Source organism: Sphaeramia orbicularis, chromosome 1, assembly GCF_902148855.1.
Source record: "Sphaeramia orbicularis chromosome 1, fSphaOr1.1, whole genome shotgun sequence".
NCBI lineage: Eukaryota > Metazoa > Chordata > Actinopteri > Kurtiformes > Apogonidae > Sphaeramia > Sphaeramia orbicularis.
In genome coordinates, this window is record NC_043957.1 from 56311596 (window position 1) to 56331119 (window position 19524).

Genomic DNA, 19524 nt, shown 5'->3' on the forward strand with positions numbered 1-19524 from the left:
TGAAGAACAATTCAGCAAAATGTGAAAGATGAGACAGATACATGAATGTCAATATATACTAAGAAACATCTTTCACCAAACTCTACAGTTCTCTGTAAGTGGAGCTTTGACTTCAGATCTATATTATAAAAGCCAAGTGGCCTCTGTGTGCGTGTGCATGCGTGTATCTCAGGAATCACACAAAATCCGCATAGAGCTGACCGCTGCAGTTTGGTATACTTATGTATTTTTGGTCAAGGAAGACTGTAGCAAAAATGGCAAGTTGACAAGACCAATATTTTGGGAGCCTTACAATCACGTTGATATGCCCAGAACGCTTTGGCTGTGACTGCTGGACAAATGTGTTACAGCATGCACGAATATACAACAGCATAAAAACTACCACATCTAGAACCTGTGGATCTCCATGGGTCAGTGCACTAGTTCAAGGATAATATCAGTAAATTACAATAAAAAAAACCCTAACAGTTTTCACTTGTCCCTCACAAATGAGCTACATGAAACATGGATGTGATCATTATTACCAAATCAGTGTACAAATATGTGGAAAAGCTTCAATCAGATAAAAAATAATAAATATATTAAAACACAACTCACTGAGGAAATCATTAGATTGGAAAAATGTCATTTAGATGCACTGATTGCAAAATTTTGACTCTATACCGGTATTGAAAATCATGATTTGTCTGAAAGCTAATGCAATGTACTGTTTGTTCCTTTTGATCTTATTGGTGTTTATTCCCCTTTCTGTGACAGAGAAATAAAGGAATCTTTATCTTCGTAAGTAAATAAATAACATAAGAGATAAAAATATGCCACTATCATCAGTGAAATCTTTAAGTATATCCTATATCTGGCATTGTTATTAGTAAATGTTGGTCAATAACAATGTCTTGTCAATATATTGGTACATAACTATGTAGTTTTGATTCTCTACATTGTGTAGCTTGGCTTGAGTGGTGATGCATTGTAGTTGGACTTTTTCCATGAAGTTGTCATGTTATTAAAGTTTTTTATTTTGTTAACTGTAATGACCCTGCCTCCTTATCAAGGTTATAATAGTTTTGGATTTTTCTTTATAGTCTAGTTTTATTTAGTTTTGACTTTTTTTCTCTAATTCAGTTAGTTTTAATTCATTTTTAGAGCAGGTTTGCCAGTTTTTATTAGTTTTCATTTTTTTTCTAAATGCTTAGTTTTAGTTTACTTTTAGTTTTTTTTTTATGTCTTTTATCTTCTTTGCCATCGAATTCACATAAATCCCAGACAAGACTCTGATGCTTTCTCCCAACTTTAGTCTCCATGTTTCCACGTAGAGTGGGGACCAGAAGACAACTGTAAACCACAAGTGATGAGAAGTGACTGACTGTTAAATATCATATGGTGCCACCAGCTAAAATTGCTTGAGGGAAATAAATCAATTTCATATCAATACGACATTGATAAAGAAGAAAACTAAGGGAATTTTATCCATAATTTTTATACGTTTTAGTTAGTTTTGTAAACACACAATACAGTTTCAGTTAGTTATCGTTTTTTTCGTTTAATTATAGTTTTTATTTCAGTTAACGAAAATGTTTTTACAGTTCTAGTTGTCGTCATTTCGTTAGTTTTCATTAATGATAATAACCTTGCCCCTTATCTGGTCCATCCCACTCAGTGCAGTAGGATTCATGCTCCTGTTTACTGATGCCTTTTGTCTGTGTATGTTGCCATGATCAGTCCTGTTACTTTCAGTGAGGTATCTGATCTGTGCTCCATCTGTCTCCCATCTCCTCAGAAACTTGAATGTCAAAGACCTAACTGCTGATCCATTTTCCCAACCATTAATGTGGAACAAAGCATCAAAGACTGTTCTATAGCAAACCAACCAACAGTAACAAGGAATGGAAATTGATTAGAATTTAGCAATTCCAGTTCCATTGTCAATATCAGATATCAATTCAATTCCATATGGATTTTCATTGGATTAGGGATTAAACTAGAATAAAAATTACTTTGTTTGCATTAACTCTTTAATGTCAAATATGCACTAATGATTTGCATTTGACTGGAACAAACTTCCTAAAGGGTTCTAAAGGTGTAGTTAAAGAAGTGTGAGATCTACCTGCTGTAGCCCCTGAGCCGGGTCATCATCTAAATGTAATTCTAGGACATGGAAATTATTCATAAACAATAGTGAAAGCAGGTTGACAGTGAAATGGTGCTAACATTAACACTATCGATAGAACCCGGAGGAGTTCAATGGTAGTGACTGCAACAGAGGACATTTTGCTGTAGGCTCTATCTCCAGTCACCACTCCCTTTGCTAAGCAGCCAATCAAAGATGTTACATTAGTGCAGTTTGATTGGATACTGTGGTTAAATGTTTCTGCATGTTGGAGGTATTTAACCCTTTGTTGTAATGGAAGCTCTGCAACTGCTGCAAATGGCCCCAGTCTTGTCTTTACTGGTGAAATACAACCAGACTTAAGAGGTTTCTCAACCAAAATAAGGAAATCACATGTGACGCCTTTGATGCGATGATGTTGTGGAATCGATAAGTAGAATCATTATGCAAACAGACTAATGATTCCAAGGAACTGAGCAGTAGGGCTGCAACTAATGACCATCACGGCAGTCAACTAGTCATCGACTACTGTAATGATCAGATTACAAAGTGCCAATAAGAAAAAAAAGACAATGACTCTTATTTCCATTCATTCATTCATTCATTTTCTGAACCCGCGTTATCCTCACTAGGGTCATGGGGGTCTCTGGAGCCTACCCCAGCTACTTTATGGGCGAAAGCGGGGTACACCCTGGACATGTCGCCAGTTCATCACAGGGCTGATTTATAGTCGTTGCAGTGATAGAATGCTGTAGTGTCCAACAGGACATCAGGATGACAGACAAGGGTTTATTCCACACTGGTCACTTTATTGGAAGAACAGTATTGGTTAGTGTTGGCTGTAACCACGCTGAAATAACAGAAAGAAAAATGAATGGGAAACATAACTGCTGGCTCTGTCTCACTCATTAGCTCTATCTCTTTTCCTGCTCTCACTTCTCTCTCATACACCAACTCACTGGTTCCGCCCCCATACCTTTCTTATCCACTCACCTATCCATCACAGCCCCATACACACTCAATGGATAACAGACAGTCAATAACTGCTGAACGTTCAGTCTCATTGAAGGTGGGGTTTGAGATCTTAGAAAAACGGTTTGAGCAAGCTACATTTTGAAAATACTCAGTTCAAATGTCCAAACCCCTTTCTTCAGACATCCCCCCGAAGCCACGCCTCCAGAGTAGTGGCACGCGCAATGCTTGTTCCCGAGGGTTCACGAGCGCTGCACAGCAGCAATATGCCGGCTGCTGCTCCGGACCTGGGTTGGGCTCTGACGCTGTATGCGGTCCAGACCGGGCCTGGCCACAGCTCCGTTCCCTACACGGGCTGAGGCTCTGTCGCAGGCTACGGCCCCGGCTGAGCCTCTGACACCGACTACGGCCCTTACTGAGCCTCCAGCTCATGTATCCATGCATACCTCATTCAGTTTCCTTCAACACCTCCACTCTTCCAGAACAGCCCCAGTTCATACCTGTCTAGCTAATGTTACATTTCCTAGTGATTTATGTTAGTGACAAAACAGTTTGCCGCTGAACTTTCCATCCTAATATAACTAATATAGCCATGGTTCTGGCTTCGCTTCCTGCACAAGTGCGCTTCCTGGGAACGTGTGATTCATGCTCGAAGAGGGGTACGCGCAGAGGGGGTAGGGGCGAATGGCAGTTGAGTTTGAGAGACATACCATCGTTCAGTCATTTTGAGTAGGCGCTCAAAATGATTGGATGGTGGTTTTTCAGTCCTGTCCGTTCCACAGGTGACTGATTTTTTTTACATTTTTGTGTTAGAGCATTTAATTAATTACTTGTAATTGGGGTGTGAAGGGGATTTTAAGGAATATAGTAACAAATGCTCCAGAAAAACATCTCAGACCCCACCTTTAACAGAACAGTTACTGCAGGGTCACTACAGTTCATTTCATATTTCATGTTTAAAATTGACTTGGTCAGAGCAATAGCATGTTGCAGAGTACACTCCTGCTTTTTCTGCAAAAACCCATTGTTCCTGTACTCCTCTTAATGCTGCAGAAATTTTATCATGAAATTGTCAGACAAAATGGCAACATTACTCTTTAAAGTGTCATGATTCTTCTTCACATGCGCACATAGGCTCGCTACTAGCATGGGAGCTAATAACCTTTCGAAGTGCGCCTGAATCCTCCAAAACGTTGTTTCATCCATGCTACGACAGGATCAGCTTACAGATCTGGCACAGGACAGTTTTCTTGGTTGTGTCCCATATAAAAGGTTCCCAAACTTTGGACCGTTTGTTTCTCATAGCCTGGCTTCAGCCGGCTTCTACCAGTGCCCCTTCTGTTCCCGGTCATTAGTGCAGATGTGCTGTCAGTGCATCAAAGATTTGGGAAAAGTGATATGTCACACTCTGAGCTAGTTCAGCTGACTACACTGAATTGTTTAGCATGGAACTGCATGCGGTGGGATACACACGATGACAACATTAACGACCAGTTGACTACTTAATTAGTCATTTCAGCCCTATTGAACAGCTCAATTCTTGTATAGAACCGGTTCCCAGTAGCTCTCGATTTCCAGACCTGCATCCAAAAGCCACAGAATGATTGCGATCACTTTGCATGCAAATCATGTTTCTTTGCATTTCATGTCTGAGCCGTTATTCGTCGTAGTGATGACCTGAGGATGCAGGGAGTTGCAGTGCAAAAAAGGCCTTTGAGGCAAATTGGTGGTGGAAGTTGACCCGACCTTTCTTGGGTTTTTTCAGTTCAAGTTATTTACATATTCTATCTGCAGCTTGAATCACAGGATTGTCAAGTAAAGACACGACTGTACATTTCAGAGAGGATTCTTGTACTATTTGAGGTTTGCACAGCTTGAATAAAATGTAGTTATCACAAATGAACAAGGATAAGTCTGATTTTCCTTTCCTGTTGATCATAATGTAAAAGTCTGAGATCACCATTAGGTTTGTTGTTTTATCAGGATTAGAGTGACCATACATTTGCATTTCTCAGCCCCTATGTTATACAGCTGGAATATACAGGAGATATGGAAATGGCTTAAAAAAAAAACTCAGTTGATACCAAGGTCAGGTAATATGACCAAACTATTTTTTTGTTCGTTTTCTTTAGGTTGTTTTTCACAACATTGAAAAGAATAAAGAAAATAAAGACAATTAATGTTCTTAAAATGTTATATTTGGTTTGAAACCTTCTTTAAAACAGTCAAAGCAATTCTAACAAATGGTGCCAGGCACAACAAACCCCACCCCTCCTACATATTTCACCCATTATAAGTAAATGGGAAGATTTTTAAAAATCGTAAAAATTTGAACTTTGACCTACCTTGCCCAAAATGTAATCACATCTATTCTAGGTCACTGGCATTCTGTAAACCCAGTTTGGTTGAATTGAACCAATAGTTTTGCTGCTAAAGTGTTAACAAACAAAGAAACAAGCAAACAAACGGAACCAAAAACAATACCCCTTACCTCCCCTTCATGAGGCTGGTAATAAAAAGTGTTCATCACATCGAATGAGACAAAGCACTGAAATATGTTGCAAGCTTTTAATACAGAGTGTAATAAAAAAAACCTTGATAATTATCATGATATAAAGATAGTTGAACATAATGATTTATCATGGTCTTAAATTATATATTTTTTACTGAACATTTTCTTTGGTGAGGACCTCCATGACCCCAAAACCATCTAAGAATACTAGAAGCTAAATAACATCTAAACTCTCTGAAAAACAAGGGCTTAAAGACTTAATAGTAACAGTTTTTATGTTTATAATGAAGACTTCTTTGTTGAATGTAGGATAAATAACAAAAGCTGAATATAAAATCAGTATTGGCATCGGCTGGCTGCCAAAATTTCTTTTTAAATATCGTATCAGCCCAGAATTTTGTAATCAGTGCATCTCTACCTGAAATATTTCATCAACCAGACCTAGTTTCTACAGTGCTGTGTTGCTATTTACGGCACTGATGCTGTTTTACACCAGATTTTATTCAGTGTGTCAGATGTTCGAGTTACTTTTTGTCATTTGAACACAAATATCACTAAATACTGACTTTGCCATTTATCAGATTTTTGTGTGATTTCTTATTTATTTGTATAATGACACTAAGACATAAATTTGCGTCCTTGAATAAAAAAAAAACAACAAATCTAATGATAAATCAGGAAGAAAGACTTGTGCACAGTCCTGAATCATGTGCTCATCCAAAAGGCAGGACATTTAACTTCTTATCTCTTGTCAAAATGGATAGCTGTAAATGTCACTGAATATAGACAGATGTCAACAATAGTGGACACAAATCAAGTTATCAGTGCAGATCAATGAATCCTTTTCCTCATTTTCACTAATAAGCCGTTGTGTTCCTGTTTGCTGTGCTGACTCTGTGACTCTCTCTCCCCTTCAGAGAAAACCTGCCTAGTCGCTTTAAGTTCAAAGAGTACTGTCCCATGGTGTTCCGAAACCTGAGGGAGAGGTTCTGCATTGACGACCAGGACTACCAGGTGAGGCAGCTGAGACGAGAACCTGAGCAAACATTTGGAAATCACATCAACTCCACGCTGAAGAGCTCTTTGAGGATTTACTTTGTGGATCTGCTCTTGTTTTCTTTGGCAGAACTCTCTGACGAGGAGCGCCCCGCTCAACAGTGACTCCCAGGGTCGCTTCGGTAACCGCTTCCTGTCCAGCTATGACCACCGCTTTGTAATCAAAACCGTGTCTAGTGAGGACATCGCAGAAATGCACAACATCCTAAAGAAATACCACCAGGTAGAGACTCGTCCATAGGGGGGACTAAAATTCTAGTTTTAGTTTCTGTCCTGTCAGTGTCTGTAGGAAATCTCTGCAAATTAAAGCATGACAGTCTGTTACAAATGCAAATTTAATTAGAGCTGCAGCTGTTGATTGTTTTTGTTATCAATTAATCTATCAAATATTTTCTTCGATTCAATTAAACCATTATTTGAATTGGCAAAAAAAGGAAAAAAATGTGAAAAAGACATGTCTGAAAATGACAAACTACTTGTGCTGTATTCCAGAACCAGCTGAAACAACAGCCACAAAAAGTATAAAAGAAAAATTATACATTAAAAATATCTATATAGAAATAACAATAACAGCGGTGTAAAAGAATATTTAAAATATCTCTAGATATAAACAACAATAAACACGTTCCAGTGACATTTACAAACAATATGTGTACTGCAGTCTTCAACACATTTGGATCCAACTTACAAACTTTCTAACAACTTAAGATGAAACTAACATACAACTTAAAAAAATGAAGACAATATTTGTAATGTTTGTGTGAAAGCTTAAAACTTTAAAGGAGTATGTGAGGGTTCCAATGTAGAAAAGTGAAGATAAATAGACATTTTCTGCCTTTTTGTCTTCGTCTGTTCTGAGCTACGCTCCATGTTTGTGTTGATTCTGGTGTCATGTGCGTCACAATAACCGTCGGTGTCCATTACCAGTTTTGAAAATCGCAACACTCCCATGGCTTTAACTAGAGTATAAATGGTCAGATACCCTAACCTCGTTTTCTGGCATAAAATCAACCTTTTTTTTCCATTGTGTAAATTTAATCTAGCTTAATTTGCTTTCACTCTGTGATTCTAAGAACAAACAAAACACTTCTATGATATAATGCCAACGTCATGCTGTCATCATCTACATGTGCTGCATCTCCCTGTGTTTGATGATCATGATATTGTGACCAATGTCCGCATGTTCATCCAACTCATTTTGAACATTTTAAATTTTTTTCTACTCATTCCAGTTTTTTGGCAATGTTAGCCTTACCTATTTTCCTATAATTGTTCTAAAGTCTGAAAGAAACCACCAAGAACAATTATCACACCATGAATGAATCAAACAGCGGTTCACTTTGGTCTGGACTGAGGCTGGTTCTTTTGCTTTGGACCAAATGCCAGCCCTTAATTTGATTCTGCAGAGGAATCAATTCTGTGCTGCACACTTGACACGGGCAGAACACAGGTAGTTCTTAACAGTATGTAGAGCTCGCTAAACTTCAAAACTTTACAAGCTTTTGCAAACGTGATCATAAGTTTGGCTGCTGCAGGTTTAGTCCTCACATTAATTGTCGAAGTGAGTATTATCATCAGACATTTTGACTGGGAACTGTTTAATTTATCCTTGTGTTTAATTGTCAGAAACATGTAATTATTGAACACACAAGCAATTAGCAAGAGCAGCCAATCAAGTCTATATCTAATGTGACAGTAAATTATGTTCACACAGATAACAGAGGATGAAGACAACAAATTATTTGTTTAATTTAAATTTATACTTGCTGGAAAAATACAGTGCTACAGAGATGATTGAACATTCAGCCTTTTAGTCTAGTTTTCATGCTGTATATTTGATTGTTCACTCCCACACTTCCCATTCCTCTGTGTCTCCTCCTTTCATGATTCAGTTTATAGTGGAGTGTCATGGCAACACACTGCTCCCTCAGTTCCTGGGCATGTACCGGTTAACAGTGGACGGAGTGGAAACGTACATGGTGGTAACCAGGAACGTCTTCAGTCATCGCCTCACCGTGCACCGCAAATATGACCTGAAGGTACGACAGCGATTTAAAAAAAAAAAAAAAAAAAAAAAAAAAACTCTCTAAAGTCAGCCTGCTTCTGTAAAGGTTTCATTATCCACACACACATCCCACCTGCACTTCTAATCCACTTGTGAAAAAAGGTTAGAAATGAACAGGTGTAACTGTCTCACATGGGACTCAAGTCTACATTAAGTGTATTGCTGGGTTTTTAGAAAATCTGCAAAAGAAAATGAACATTTCTGTGTGTTTCCATCCAGTACTGTACACCTCATCATCCTCATGGTTTCGGACTTGGCAAGTTAAATTTAGTATTTCATACAATAACATACTACCTGAGCTGCAGATTGAGGAACTGATATTTTGATTAAACTATCAGAAAAGTTGGTTCTATCACTACTGAACTCTTGGTCTCAGTTTGTCAAAGTTGCACAGTTTGTCAAAGGCTTTGTCAAATACTTGTCTCTGCAGTTCTTCATAGATGGGGATGTTTTTATGCATCTATATCAGACCTGGGCAATGTAAGGCCCATGGGCCACATGCGGGCCGATAGCTGACCCTGACTGGCCCACATGAGGACAGTGGCAAATTAAAAATCAGTGCAAATATATGTCGTCGTACTAGATGCAACCAGTACAACAGTACAGCTTTTATTTTGAAGGAGCTGCTAAATTAACGTCTTTTCACCCGTACTTTCCGTACTTAGCACTGATTGGTTTGTTGGTTATTTTCAGCCCAGGAAGATGTCAGCTAACACCAGATAAAAAGACATTGATTCAAAATGCACAGTTTTTAACAAGACAAAGACTTCTAAGTATTTCTTCACTGAAGTCAGAGGCAAAGAAAAAGAAAAGCAACTGACACATGCGAACAAACAAAGCTGGGTGCATTTATTGTTTTTTAGGTGAAGTTAATGTCGAACTAGTTTTGCAAATTTTTGAAAATATTTTTGTGAATATTCATTAAATATTTGTGTTCAGTACTCCACATTTTCATTGCATTTATAGGGATATATATTGAGCAAAGCTGCAGGTGTATTGATCCAGCCCTTAACAACTGTCAAAGTTTCTCATCTGGCCCCATAAGAAAATTAATTGCCCACCGCTGATCTATATACCAGGAATTCTTTCCATCCTTCAGTCCACCTGTCTGTCCGTTTATCCATCTGTTCGAGAGTTTCGTCCAGCCGATTTCTCGGACACTATTTACCCGATTCTTTTCTAATTTGACACATATTATTTACCACTTGGAGAGGGGCAGTGCACAGTTTGATGGCTAAATTTCAATTTATTTGTTTATTTATTTTTACATTTCAACTTAGACAATGTTTTCTTCTCTTTTTTTTCTTTTTTTTTAACAAAAATTTAAGTTAAAACTCAAAATGAGTCCCTGGGTAGGCAGGGTATCAGTGAGCAGGAGGTGCAAAATGGTGTGCGACCTGGCAGGGGTATTAGTAAGCTACTATTCCTCGTGTGCATGCACTCTATCTCTGTTTCTGTTACAGAGGGACTGAGTCACCTTAAATAATTTTGTATCGGGGTTATGATCACATCATTCCGTTAATCAGCTTTTGGCTTCTGCCTGTTCTAATCTGTCATATTGACAGTCCACCAGTGGTTGACTTCTAGTTTCCAACTGGCATGTACCTTTAATGATGCACCAACTTTCCACCTCTCTCAAGTTCCAATAGCTTTTTAGCAATATTTTTGAGGTGTTATAAGTAATTGTCTGTGTTTCCATTGGGGTTTTGTGATGTGCAAACTGAAAACAGCTGGATGCAAACACACCTGTGTGTGTGTGTGTGTGTGTGTGTGTGTGTGTGTGTGTGTGTGTGTGTGTGTGTGTGAGGTGTTTTGCTTGTTTTGCTTACATTGCATAACTAGCACCAGCTTAATGATTCAGTTTTTCTTCAAGCCATGTGCCAGGATTGCCATACGATAGTAATGTGTCATTTGTTTGTAATACTATGTGCCACTTTACTCTTTGGCTTGCAGAAAGGCAAGCATTGATTTATTTTTTTTATTTGTATTTTATTTTTTACCAACAGTTGAAGAAGTCAGGAGAAGTAATATGCAAAGAATTGCTCTGATGTATATTAAGCCACTTAATTCTATTTTTATGTTTTTTCCCTCATTTATAGGGGTCTACAGTCTCAAGGGAAGCCAGCGACAAGGAGAAGGTACATTTTATTTCTGAGTGATGACAGCTGCTGGCGTGGCGGGACAGAAATAAACGCCCTTAGCTCACCTAGAAACAAACTTGTCAAATGACAGCTAAATTAAGCAGCTGTAAGTCTGCAGATGTATTCTAGTAGAGCACCGGCCTTACGCTGCCAGTCGGTACATCTGTTGTGTTATGATCTTGTGCACTTTAGAGTTCTGTATGTGGAAAATGATTCCAGGAAACACAACAACCGCTGACTGGATCTTAATGCACACTGCTCTATTAAGTATAATAAAAGATGTCTGGCTCTGTGGAAACATTGTGTGAATACTGCCTGTAAAATTCTGCAGCAGGTTATTCAGGTGTGCTGCAGCCGCTAAGGAACTTAACTACCAAATAGAAATGAGCACATTGATTTATAAAAATGAAAGCCTTCATGAACGCAAACTTCTCTTATACCTGCTTGAGAAAATCCTCAAGTTCATGGGAGAGATAAAGTTTAAATTGATCTGTATGACTTCACACAGTGATTAAAAACATGACTGAATCTTTTATTATTCCTCTGCTTCTGTTAATGATGTAGCAGAGCCACATGATCCTGCTGTATGTTAACTTACACCTTAGTTGTATCCTCCTGTTGACTGTCTTTACTCCACTTGGACACTTAAGAATAATGGTTTAAGATTAGGTTGTTTATTGGGATGTTAACACTTTTTAAGTATTGATTTACTGTTTTTTAAGGAAGTTAAAGTTTTTATACATTGACTTAGGTTCACTATTTGGCAAGGTTGATGCTGTTAAATCTCTGATTGGTGCTTAGTTCTTAGTTTAGTAACTTTGTCCACTTACAAGTCAACACATCAAACTTTTACTATCTAGTTTGTACCATTTACAACTTGCAAAAGGGAACTTCACTGATAGGTCTAAATGGAGATGATGGCGCTAAATGAAGCTCAGTAAACAGTGAGAGCTGATGCTTAATAGTAAATGTAATGTGGGCTCACAATTTGGCAAACATGTCTCTAAAATACTTGTTTTTTAAATAGTTGTAACAGATTTCAGTGATTTATCAAGTGTTTGCTACCTGATTAATTAGTTAAATCTAAGCCTTTTATATATACTTAAGCTTTTAAAGGTACTCTTACTGTAAAGTGGCATCCTTTAAAAGTCTCCATTATAGGATGACAGTGTAATCCTTTAGATATTGTTCTTTCTCTCCAAATGGATTCCTCTTCTCCTGAATAATAAGGGACATGTAAGACTGGAATGTAACAGCCTCAGGCTTTGATTCATCCAGTTTGTCTTCCATCCTCTCCAGTCCAGCAGCTCTTTCAGCTCCTTTTATTGTCCTTAGTAAAAACACTCCACTTTACAGTTCAGAGGGGTTTTTTTTATTATCTGGGTTCCACCAGGCTACCTTCTGTTCTTTCAGTCCTTTTTGCTCTGTCCTTGTTCAGACATATTGTGTGCAAATAGCAGAATGATTTTTACATAAGAATTATTTGTATCAGCTTGATGTAATTTTTAAAATTATGTTGTTACATAAAAATGTTCACAAAATGTTCTGTGTTCAGGCTAAAGAACTCCCTACCTTCAAAGACAATGACTTCCTTAATGAAGGCCAGAAGCTGCAGATAGGAGACGACAACAAGAAGTACTTTTTGGAGAAGCTAAAACGGGATGTTGAGGTAACAGACACGCTGTAGCTGTAGAACAGTTCAGCCCTGAGGTAGAATTATTACATTTCCATTTTAGTGAGTCAAACTGCATGGTATCTTTCAATGTAACCTCCAAATAATTTAACAGTCAATCATGACCCTCCCTAGAAAATACTTGGTAACACTAAATGAAGGGTAATAAACGAGACATATCAGGGCTAATTATTCATGATTCTGCTCTAAAATCACTTGACAGTTTAATAACACTTCATAACAAGTGCAAATTGTACCACTGTGGTTGAGGTCGGGAATTATTTTTGACACAATTATAATGGCCTCATGGCAGTCAGTGTCAAAACCAACCACATCTATTAGTTTAATGTAATGACACAGAAAACTAAATAGTATGTAGTCTAATGAAGTGCCATGTCATGTTTTTGACCGGTTCTGTTGTGGTTACTGTTAAGGTGTATCTATGTAACATATCCAAACAATGTCACTGATGGCATGCATGATGCTTGATGATGACAGACATAAATATTTCTGTTCATGACAGTCCTATGGAGTCCCATTGGAATCAAGTGTCACCAAATAAGCTATAATAACCTTAACAGTTTAAACCTTCATCATAGAATTTAGTTTTGCCATATACAGCTGAAAAAACTGGAGCAAATCCAGGGTTTTTTCTGTGTTTGTTGGGGGCTAAGTACTGTGATGGCCTATATAGCTGTTATCTGAATAGTGTAGTTGCAATATCATGACAACAGCTATGACCCATCCACATGCAACAACCGCCGTTTTTATTCCACTCACTCCAGGAAATGGTATACTTTTTTTCCAGACTGGTAGAGTTTTATGTATCGCTTCAGTTTAGACACTGTGCATAAACCTTATAATGATGAGGGAAACCCTGCCACAAACAGCCATAGGAGCCAGTCACCATAGCAACTAGATAACAAGGGTTCCCAGAGTTGCCTAGCTCTAGACCTAAATGAGAGATCTGGTGCTGCCTCAGGACTTGAAGAAAATAGATTTTGAATCACTGTAACATACAGATTTTTTACTGACCCTTCCACTATAATAATATTGTCGACTAAATGCATTTGACTGTCTAATCCATATGATGGACAAGCCTGTGATTCGGTGACAGAATGTAAAGATGAGTTTGGGGTTTAAAGATTAGCCCTTATTGCATGTGTATGTTTTTGCATGTGCAGCCTAGGAAGCAATTGTAACAGCACCACCTCTAACATTGACAGGTAATGTTAGCAAGCTAACATACATGAAAAGAAAAGGCCATGCATACATGTGTCACCAGATCTGCACACATACATTTAACAATCTAAAAAGATTGTCATGTTTTTTGACATTGTAAGCGCAGAAAGTCAGGGATTTCTCTAGTTTTGTGGTTTACATTAATGTAAAATCATTGTGGAGAAAATAACGACCACTAGTCATTCTTGTTTCCCATTTGGATGTCTCTTGCAAATTGTCCATCCATCCATTGTCTTCCGCTTATCCGGGGCCGGGTCGCGGGGGTAACAGTCTAAGCAGGGATGCCCAGACTTCCCTCTCCCCAGACACCTCCTCCAGCTCTTCCGGGGGGATCCCGAGGCGTTCCCAGGCCAGCCGAGAGACATAGTAATAGAAAATGTGGCTGTATATGGCATGTGGTGTGCCTCCCTCCCCCTTGGGAAGCACCAGCTCAGATGGAGAGCTGAAGAAAACATCTACTGCTACTTGACATGTGGAAGCAGCAGCAGTCATGGCAGAAAGATTTAAGTTAATACATCCATTTGATTATCGTGCATCTTGATACACAGGAGGCTGCAGAAGAGCACGTCTGAGGACTGAAGCTGGTACACTGCATATCAAATGTATGATTGAAAACCGCTGTACTGGACCTACACAATCAAATTGTAACAGTTGCATCTAATTTGTACAGTTAATATCAACAATTCTGAAAATTGATCGATTACTCTATTGATTATTTTCTTCAATTCAATTAAATGATTGTGTGGCTCAGTGAAGAAAAATAGTAAAAATGTGTACATGTCTGTAAATGACAAGAAACTCCAAACAAAAAAGATTTTTGTAATTGATTAATCTATCGATTATTTTCTTTGATTAAATGATAATTAGAATTGGCAAAAAAAAAAGGCAATGGCTACTGCCACAGTACTGCGGCATGATATATCGATTTGTCTATTGCCAGAGCCAGTCAAATGTTAGCATTTGTACTGTGACAATAAGCAGTAATGACATTTTGTTTCCCCAGAGCCAATCATGGATACTGTTCCATGAGCTCATTGTTGTCTTGTTGCCACAGAACTGTGGTGATGCATGGCCGTACACACAATAATGAAATTATGTAAATCCACAAAAGTTAAAAATTGTTTCAGCTTTTCGTCCACATGACACTGGTGTTGTTGGGTCCCAGAGAAGAAAAATCTCACAATGCCACCCTGGCATTGGCATATGAATAGGCACAACACCACTTAATGGAAACAATAACATCATAGTACCATGTGACCAGAGGAAGAAAACCCTGGACGTAACCTCATGCACGTGCTCAGTGCATTGCTCTGTGATTTCAGTGTATCCTGTGGCTCTGTCTGTGTTGTTGTACAGCGCCACATATAGGTGTGGCACACATATTACACCGTTTTAAACCAGTTTTCCTGTTTTCACCTGGACGCAGATATTTGTTGAAACGATACGTGTATGGACACGAAACTTTTAGAATCCGCAAAAGAAAAGTACCACGAGCATTGCCGCCTGGACATAGCCGGTATCTGATCCCCTAGCCTTTTCCTGTAACCGGATAGGCCCATGGCATGTGTGATGGTTCTGTCCACAGTACTGTGTCAGCAGGGGGACAGGTTACCAGTCTACACATGATATAATAAGGGCACTGATGGGCTCTGTCGTCATAGACAAATGACAAAGTTAGCCCCACAGCACTGTGGCAATAGCCACTTAAAAAAAAAGTAATAATGTGAAAAAGACTTGTCTGAAAATGACACATAACTTGTCTGTTATTCCAGAACCAGCTGAAATAACACCCATAAACAACATCATAAACAACTACCAAAAAGCCTGAAAGTAAAAGGATAAAAATATCTATAAAGAAATAACAGTATACAAGTATATATAAAAACATTTATAAATAGACAAATGACATCTACAAACAATATGTGCACTGCAGTCTTCAACACATTTGAATCCAACATACCAACAACTTAAGATGGAATTAACATATAACTGAAAAAATAGACAAATATGTTAATGTTTGTGTTAAAGCTTAAAGGTTTAAAGGAATAAGTGATGGTTCCATTGTAAAAAAGTGACCATATAGACAATTTCTGCCTTTTTCTCCTCATCTCTTCTGAGCTTTCCTCCATGTTTTTTCTGTTGATCCTGGCATCATGTGCGTCGCAACAAAAGTCCATGTGAAACACAACAGCAGAACGGATGTTAAGTAGCAGCAAATTACAGAAACAAAGCTTTGATTCCGGAAAATTATAATTGAAGGATTTTTTAAAATTGATTTGAGTTGATTTTTTCAGCTCAAATACTAAATACACAGTTTAGAATTTCTCTGACCATTATTATTATATTTTTGAAAAAAGCTTGAGCAGATGATGAACTACATCCAAGACACTGATTTTCCTTTTTGGTTTAGGCGCAGTACCAAAGCCTCATAACAGTAGGGAAAACCCTCGATCATATTATTCAATCAGTCACTCAATTTTTATTTCAGACTCAAAGGTCCGTATAAAAAACATAACAATAAAACAACCACATACATACAGTAAAATTTAACCTTTCAGTACATATACTGTCTCCATTGCCTCCAAAGTCCAGATGTGTACCTGATACTGCGCTGCCCAGGTCTGAAAACTGCCTTTATAATTTTATTCTGTGACAGCTCCTGTCTGCCTATGAATTTATACGTCAAGTTTCTGATCACAGCATTAAGAGTGGGAACATTATTTTGCACAAACAGCTGACTGGCACTCACCCAAAGTGGGACTTTCAATAGTAGGCGCAGCGCTTCATTGTATGTAACCTGCAGCTTCTTGAATTTAACTCTGCTGTTGTTCCACCACAAGTGGGGTACAGTAAGCTTTGAACGAAGTTAGTTTTACTTCGTACACATGCTAAATTTGCGTGCCAGCATATTTGCTTGGGCGTACAATTCATAATATTGCCTTTGAATATCATCGTCACAAACAAGGTTATTATCTTTAACAAAAACTAACAAAAGGACGAAAACTAGAATTGTTAAAACATTTTCGTTAACTGAGATAAATAAAAACTATAATTAAAAGAAAAAAAACGTAACTAACTGAAACTGTATTGTGTGCTTACAAAACTTACTAAAATGTATAAAAATTATGGATAAAATTCCCTTTGTTTTCGTCTTTGTCAATGTCGGACTCATATGAAATCAATTTCATATGGGGCAATGTGTATAAGACTAATTTAGACCCAATAATTAAACTCCAAAAAAAAGCTATTAGAGTCATAAACAAAGCTGGTTATCTCCAATCAAGTAATACACTTTTGTAGAATCTGGTTTACTAAAATTTCTTGACATTGTATATTTAAAAACAATGGAATTTATGTTTCGCATTAAAAGTAAACACCTTCCTTTTTGTATTCAGAAAATTTTTAAGTTAAGAGAAGGACATTATAATTTAAGAGGGATGTTTGTGTTTGAAAAATGTAAGGAACAAATGTTAAATATCACAGTGTTTCAGTTATTGGTGTCAAGCTATGGAACGAACTGAAGGATGAAGTGAAATTGTGTAGCTCACTGTTGAGTTTCAAAAAGACTTTAATTTGTCAAATTATGAAGGGCTATGAAAGTAATATGATTACAAAATAACTTATTACACTGAATGTAGTATAATTCAAGTTTAAGTATTTATCTTCTGCAACTTAAGGTGTGGACATGGACCAAGGATGTAAATAGGAGAAGCAGAAATAAGCCTCCGGCTTCAGCTTCTTCCTTTTTTCAGTTACAAAATGTGTTAATTTTATGTTTGTTTGTTTTTTTAATATGTAGGTGTTTTGTTTTGTTGTTTTTTTTAATATGTATGTGTTTTGTATTTTGTATTTAACTGAAATAAACCTTCATTCATTCATTCAATTTTATTTCCCTCAAGCAATTTTAGCTGCTGGCACCATATGATATTTAATGTTCTGTCACTTGTGGTTTAGCGTTGTCTTTTCATCCCCACTCTACCTGGAAACATGGAGACTAAAGGTGGGAGAAAGTAGCAGAGTCCTGTCTGGGATTTATTTGAATACGACGGAGAAGAAGATGAAAGATATAAAGAAACTAAAACTAAACTAAAACTGAGCATTTAGAAAATAACGAAAACTAATAAAAAACTAGCAAACCTGCTCTCGAAACTAATTAAAATGAACTGAAGTAGAGAAAAAAAAAAGTCAAAACTAAAAACTAAACTATGATGAAAAATCCAAGACTATTAGAACCTTGGTCACAAAGATCACTCCTTTTGATGTGACCAGATTATTTAACTTTGTCAACAATAGAGAGCTCATTTCCTGATAGATGGAAAGCGGGAAACAGGTTATTGTCTCTAAGCACCAGTTATTTTGACAAAAAACTCTTCTTTAGTTAATATGTAGACCAGCCAACAGCCATCTGTAGACAGTACCAGCTTGTTGCACTGCCCCCAAGTGGCCCAAACTAATATTACATCCTCAACAGCCCTGTGGAACTCAATCTGATATTCGGGTCACTGTAAATATGTATTTATTTATTTATTTTTAAATGATCCCCACTGGTGTTTCATTATTATATCTCATGTTTCTGATTCATTTGCCTGCTGTAGATGTTAAATATTTGTTCATATGTGCGACTTTGTAAGCTGTTGGTGTTTTGGTTTTTTTTGTTTTTTTATAAACGTGTTTATTGGGTTTTGTTTTTTTGAAGCACACACACATAAAACAAAATAATAAAACTAAACACAAAACACAGGCTGGGAGTGGTTAGAAAATAAATAAATCAATAAATTTATATATAAATGCACATACACACATAAATGTACACATACATATACATATGCACATGCACATACCCTCCAGGCTATACATATGAAAGGTAGAGTACAGTATTCAATACCATGGAAGCTGGGTTGGAAAAAAGAAAACCTTTTTTATACAAATGCTCTCGTCATTATAGCAGATATATTCACATTAACCCTTTCATGCATACTGGTCACTACAGTGGACAGTTATTCTACAGCTGTTCTCTTGTATATTCATGGATTTTGTTGTTGGTTTACTTGCATATCAACCAACACAGTGGATACTTATGCATCATCCCATAATACACTGCTTACTGTAACATTCCTGTTCTTGATAAACCTGATCTGCAGCAACATATTTGAGTGTAAATCAATTGCTAATTGTTATTAGACTGTAATTAACAGTTTTGGTTTTTTTTTTTTTAAGTTGTTGTGTTTTGTTGTTTTTTGCATATTATTTGAGTGAGTAATAACTACTGTTATAGTGTGTTAAAATGTGAGAAAACGTGAGATTAGCAACATTTAAAAAAACAACATTTATTTCATAGTTTTCACACAGTATGACAGTAAATGCATGTTTCTTTGCTTCAAAAATTAAACGCACGGTGTCCAGCTGAGTGGAAATTTTTGTAACAGCATGAAAAATAGGTTCATTACAAAAAAAGAAAAAAAAAATCAATCACACTGTTTTTTTCATGCCTAAAGAGGAATAAAAACACTCAGGAAAAAAATCTTGATTAAGGTTCTCATAATTCATGCATCAAAGGGTTAATATAGTCAAGGAATGGTTTCCATATTCTCTCAAAGGTACTGTTCTTGTGGTGCATGAGCCAGGTCAGAAAGTCCAGGAGTATGAATTCCATGTAAATATGTTTTTTAACTGCCTCACTGATCACTGAAATATTAAACCAGAGGCTCTCAATAGTTTTACCACCCCTGTGTTTTATGGAATTTGTAGATAATGTTG

General features: G+C 37.2%; 1 protein-coding gene across 1 annotated transcript in view; it reads left to right on the forward strand.

Annotated features, from left to right (window-relative positions):
- Positions 1-19524, forward strand: part of LOC115425294 (phosphatidylinositol 5-phosphate 4-kinase type-2 beta) — a 39809-nt gene that overhangs the window by 15664 nt on the left and 4621 nt on the right. Inside the window, exons 3-7 of the mRNA XM_030142731.1 lie at positions 6509-6605; positions 6718-6870; positions 8540-8686; positions 10812-10850; positions 12409-12522. Of these exons, the coding sequence (XP_029998591.1) occupies positions 6509-6605; positions 6718-6870; positions 8540-8686; positions 10812-10850; positions 12409-12522 (550 nt within the window). The remainder of the gene's footprint in view (positions 1-6508; positions 6606-6717; positions 6871-8539; positions 8687-10811; positions 10851-12408; positions 12523-19524) is intronic.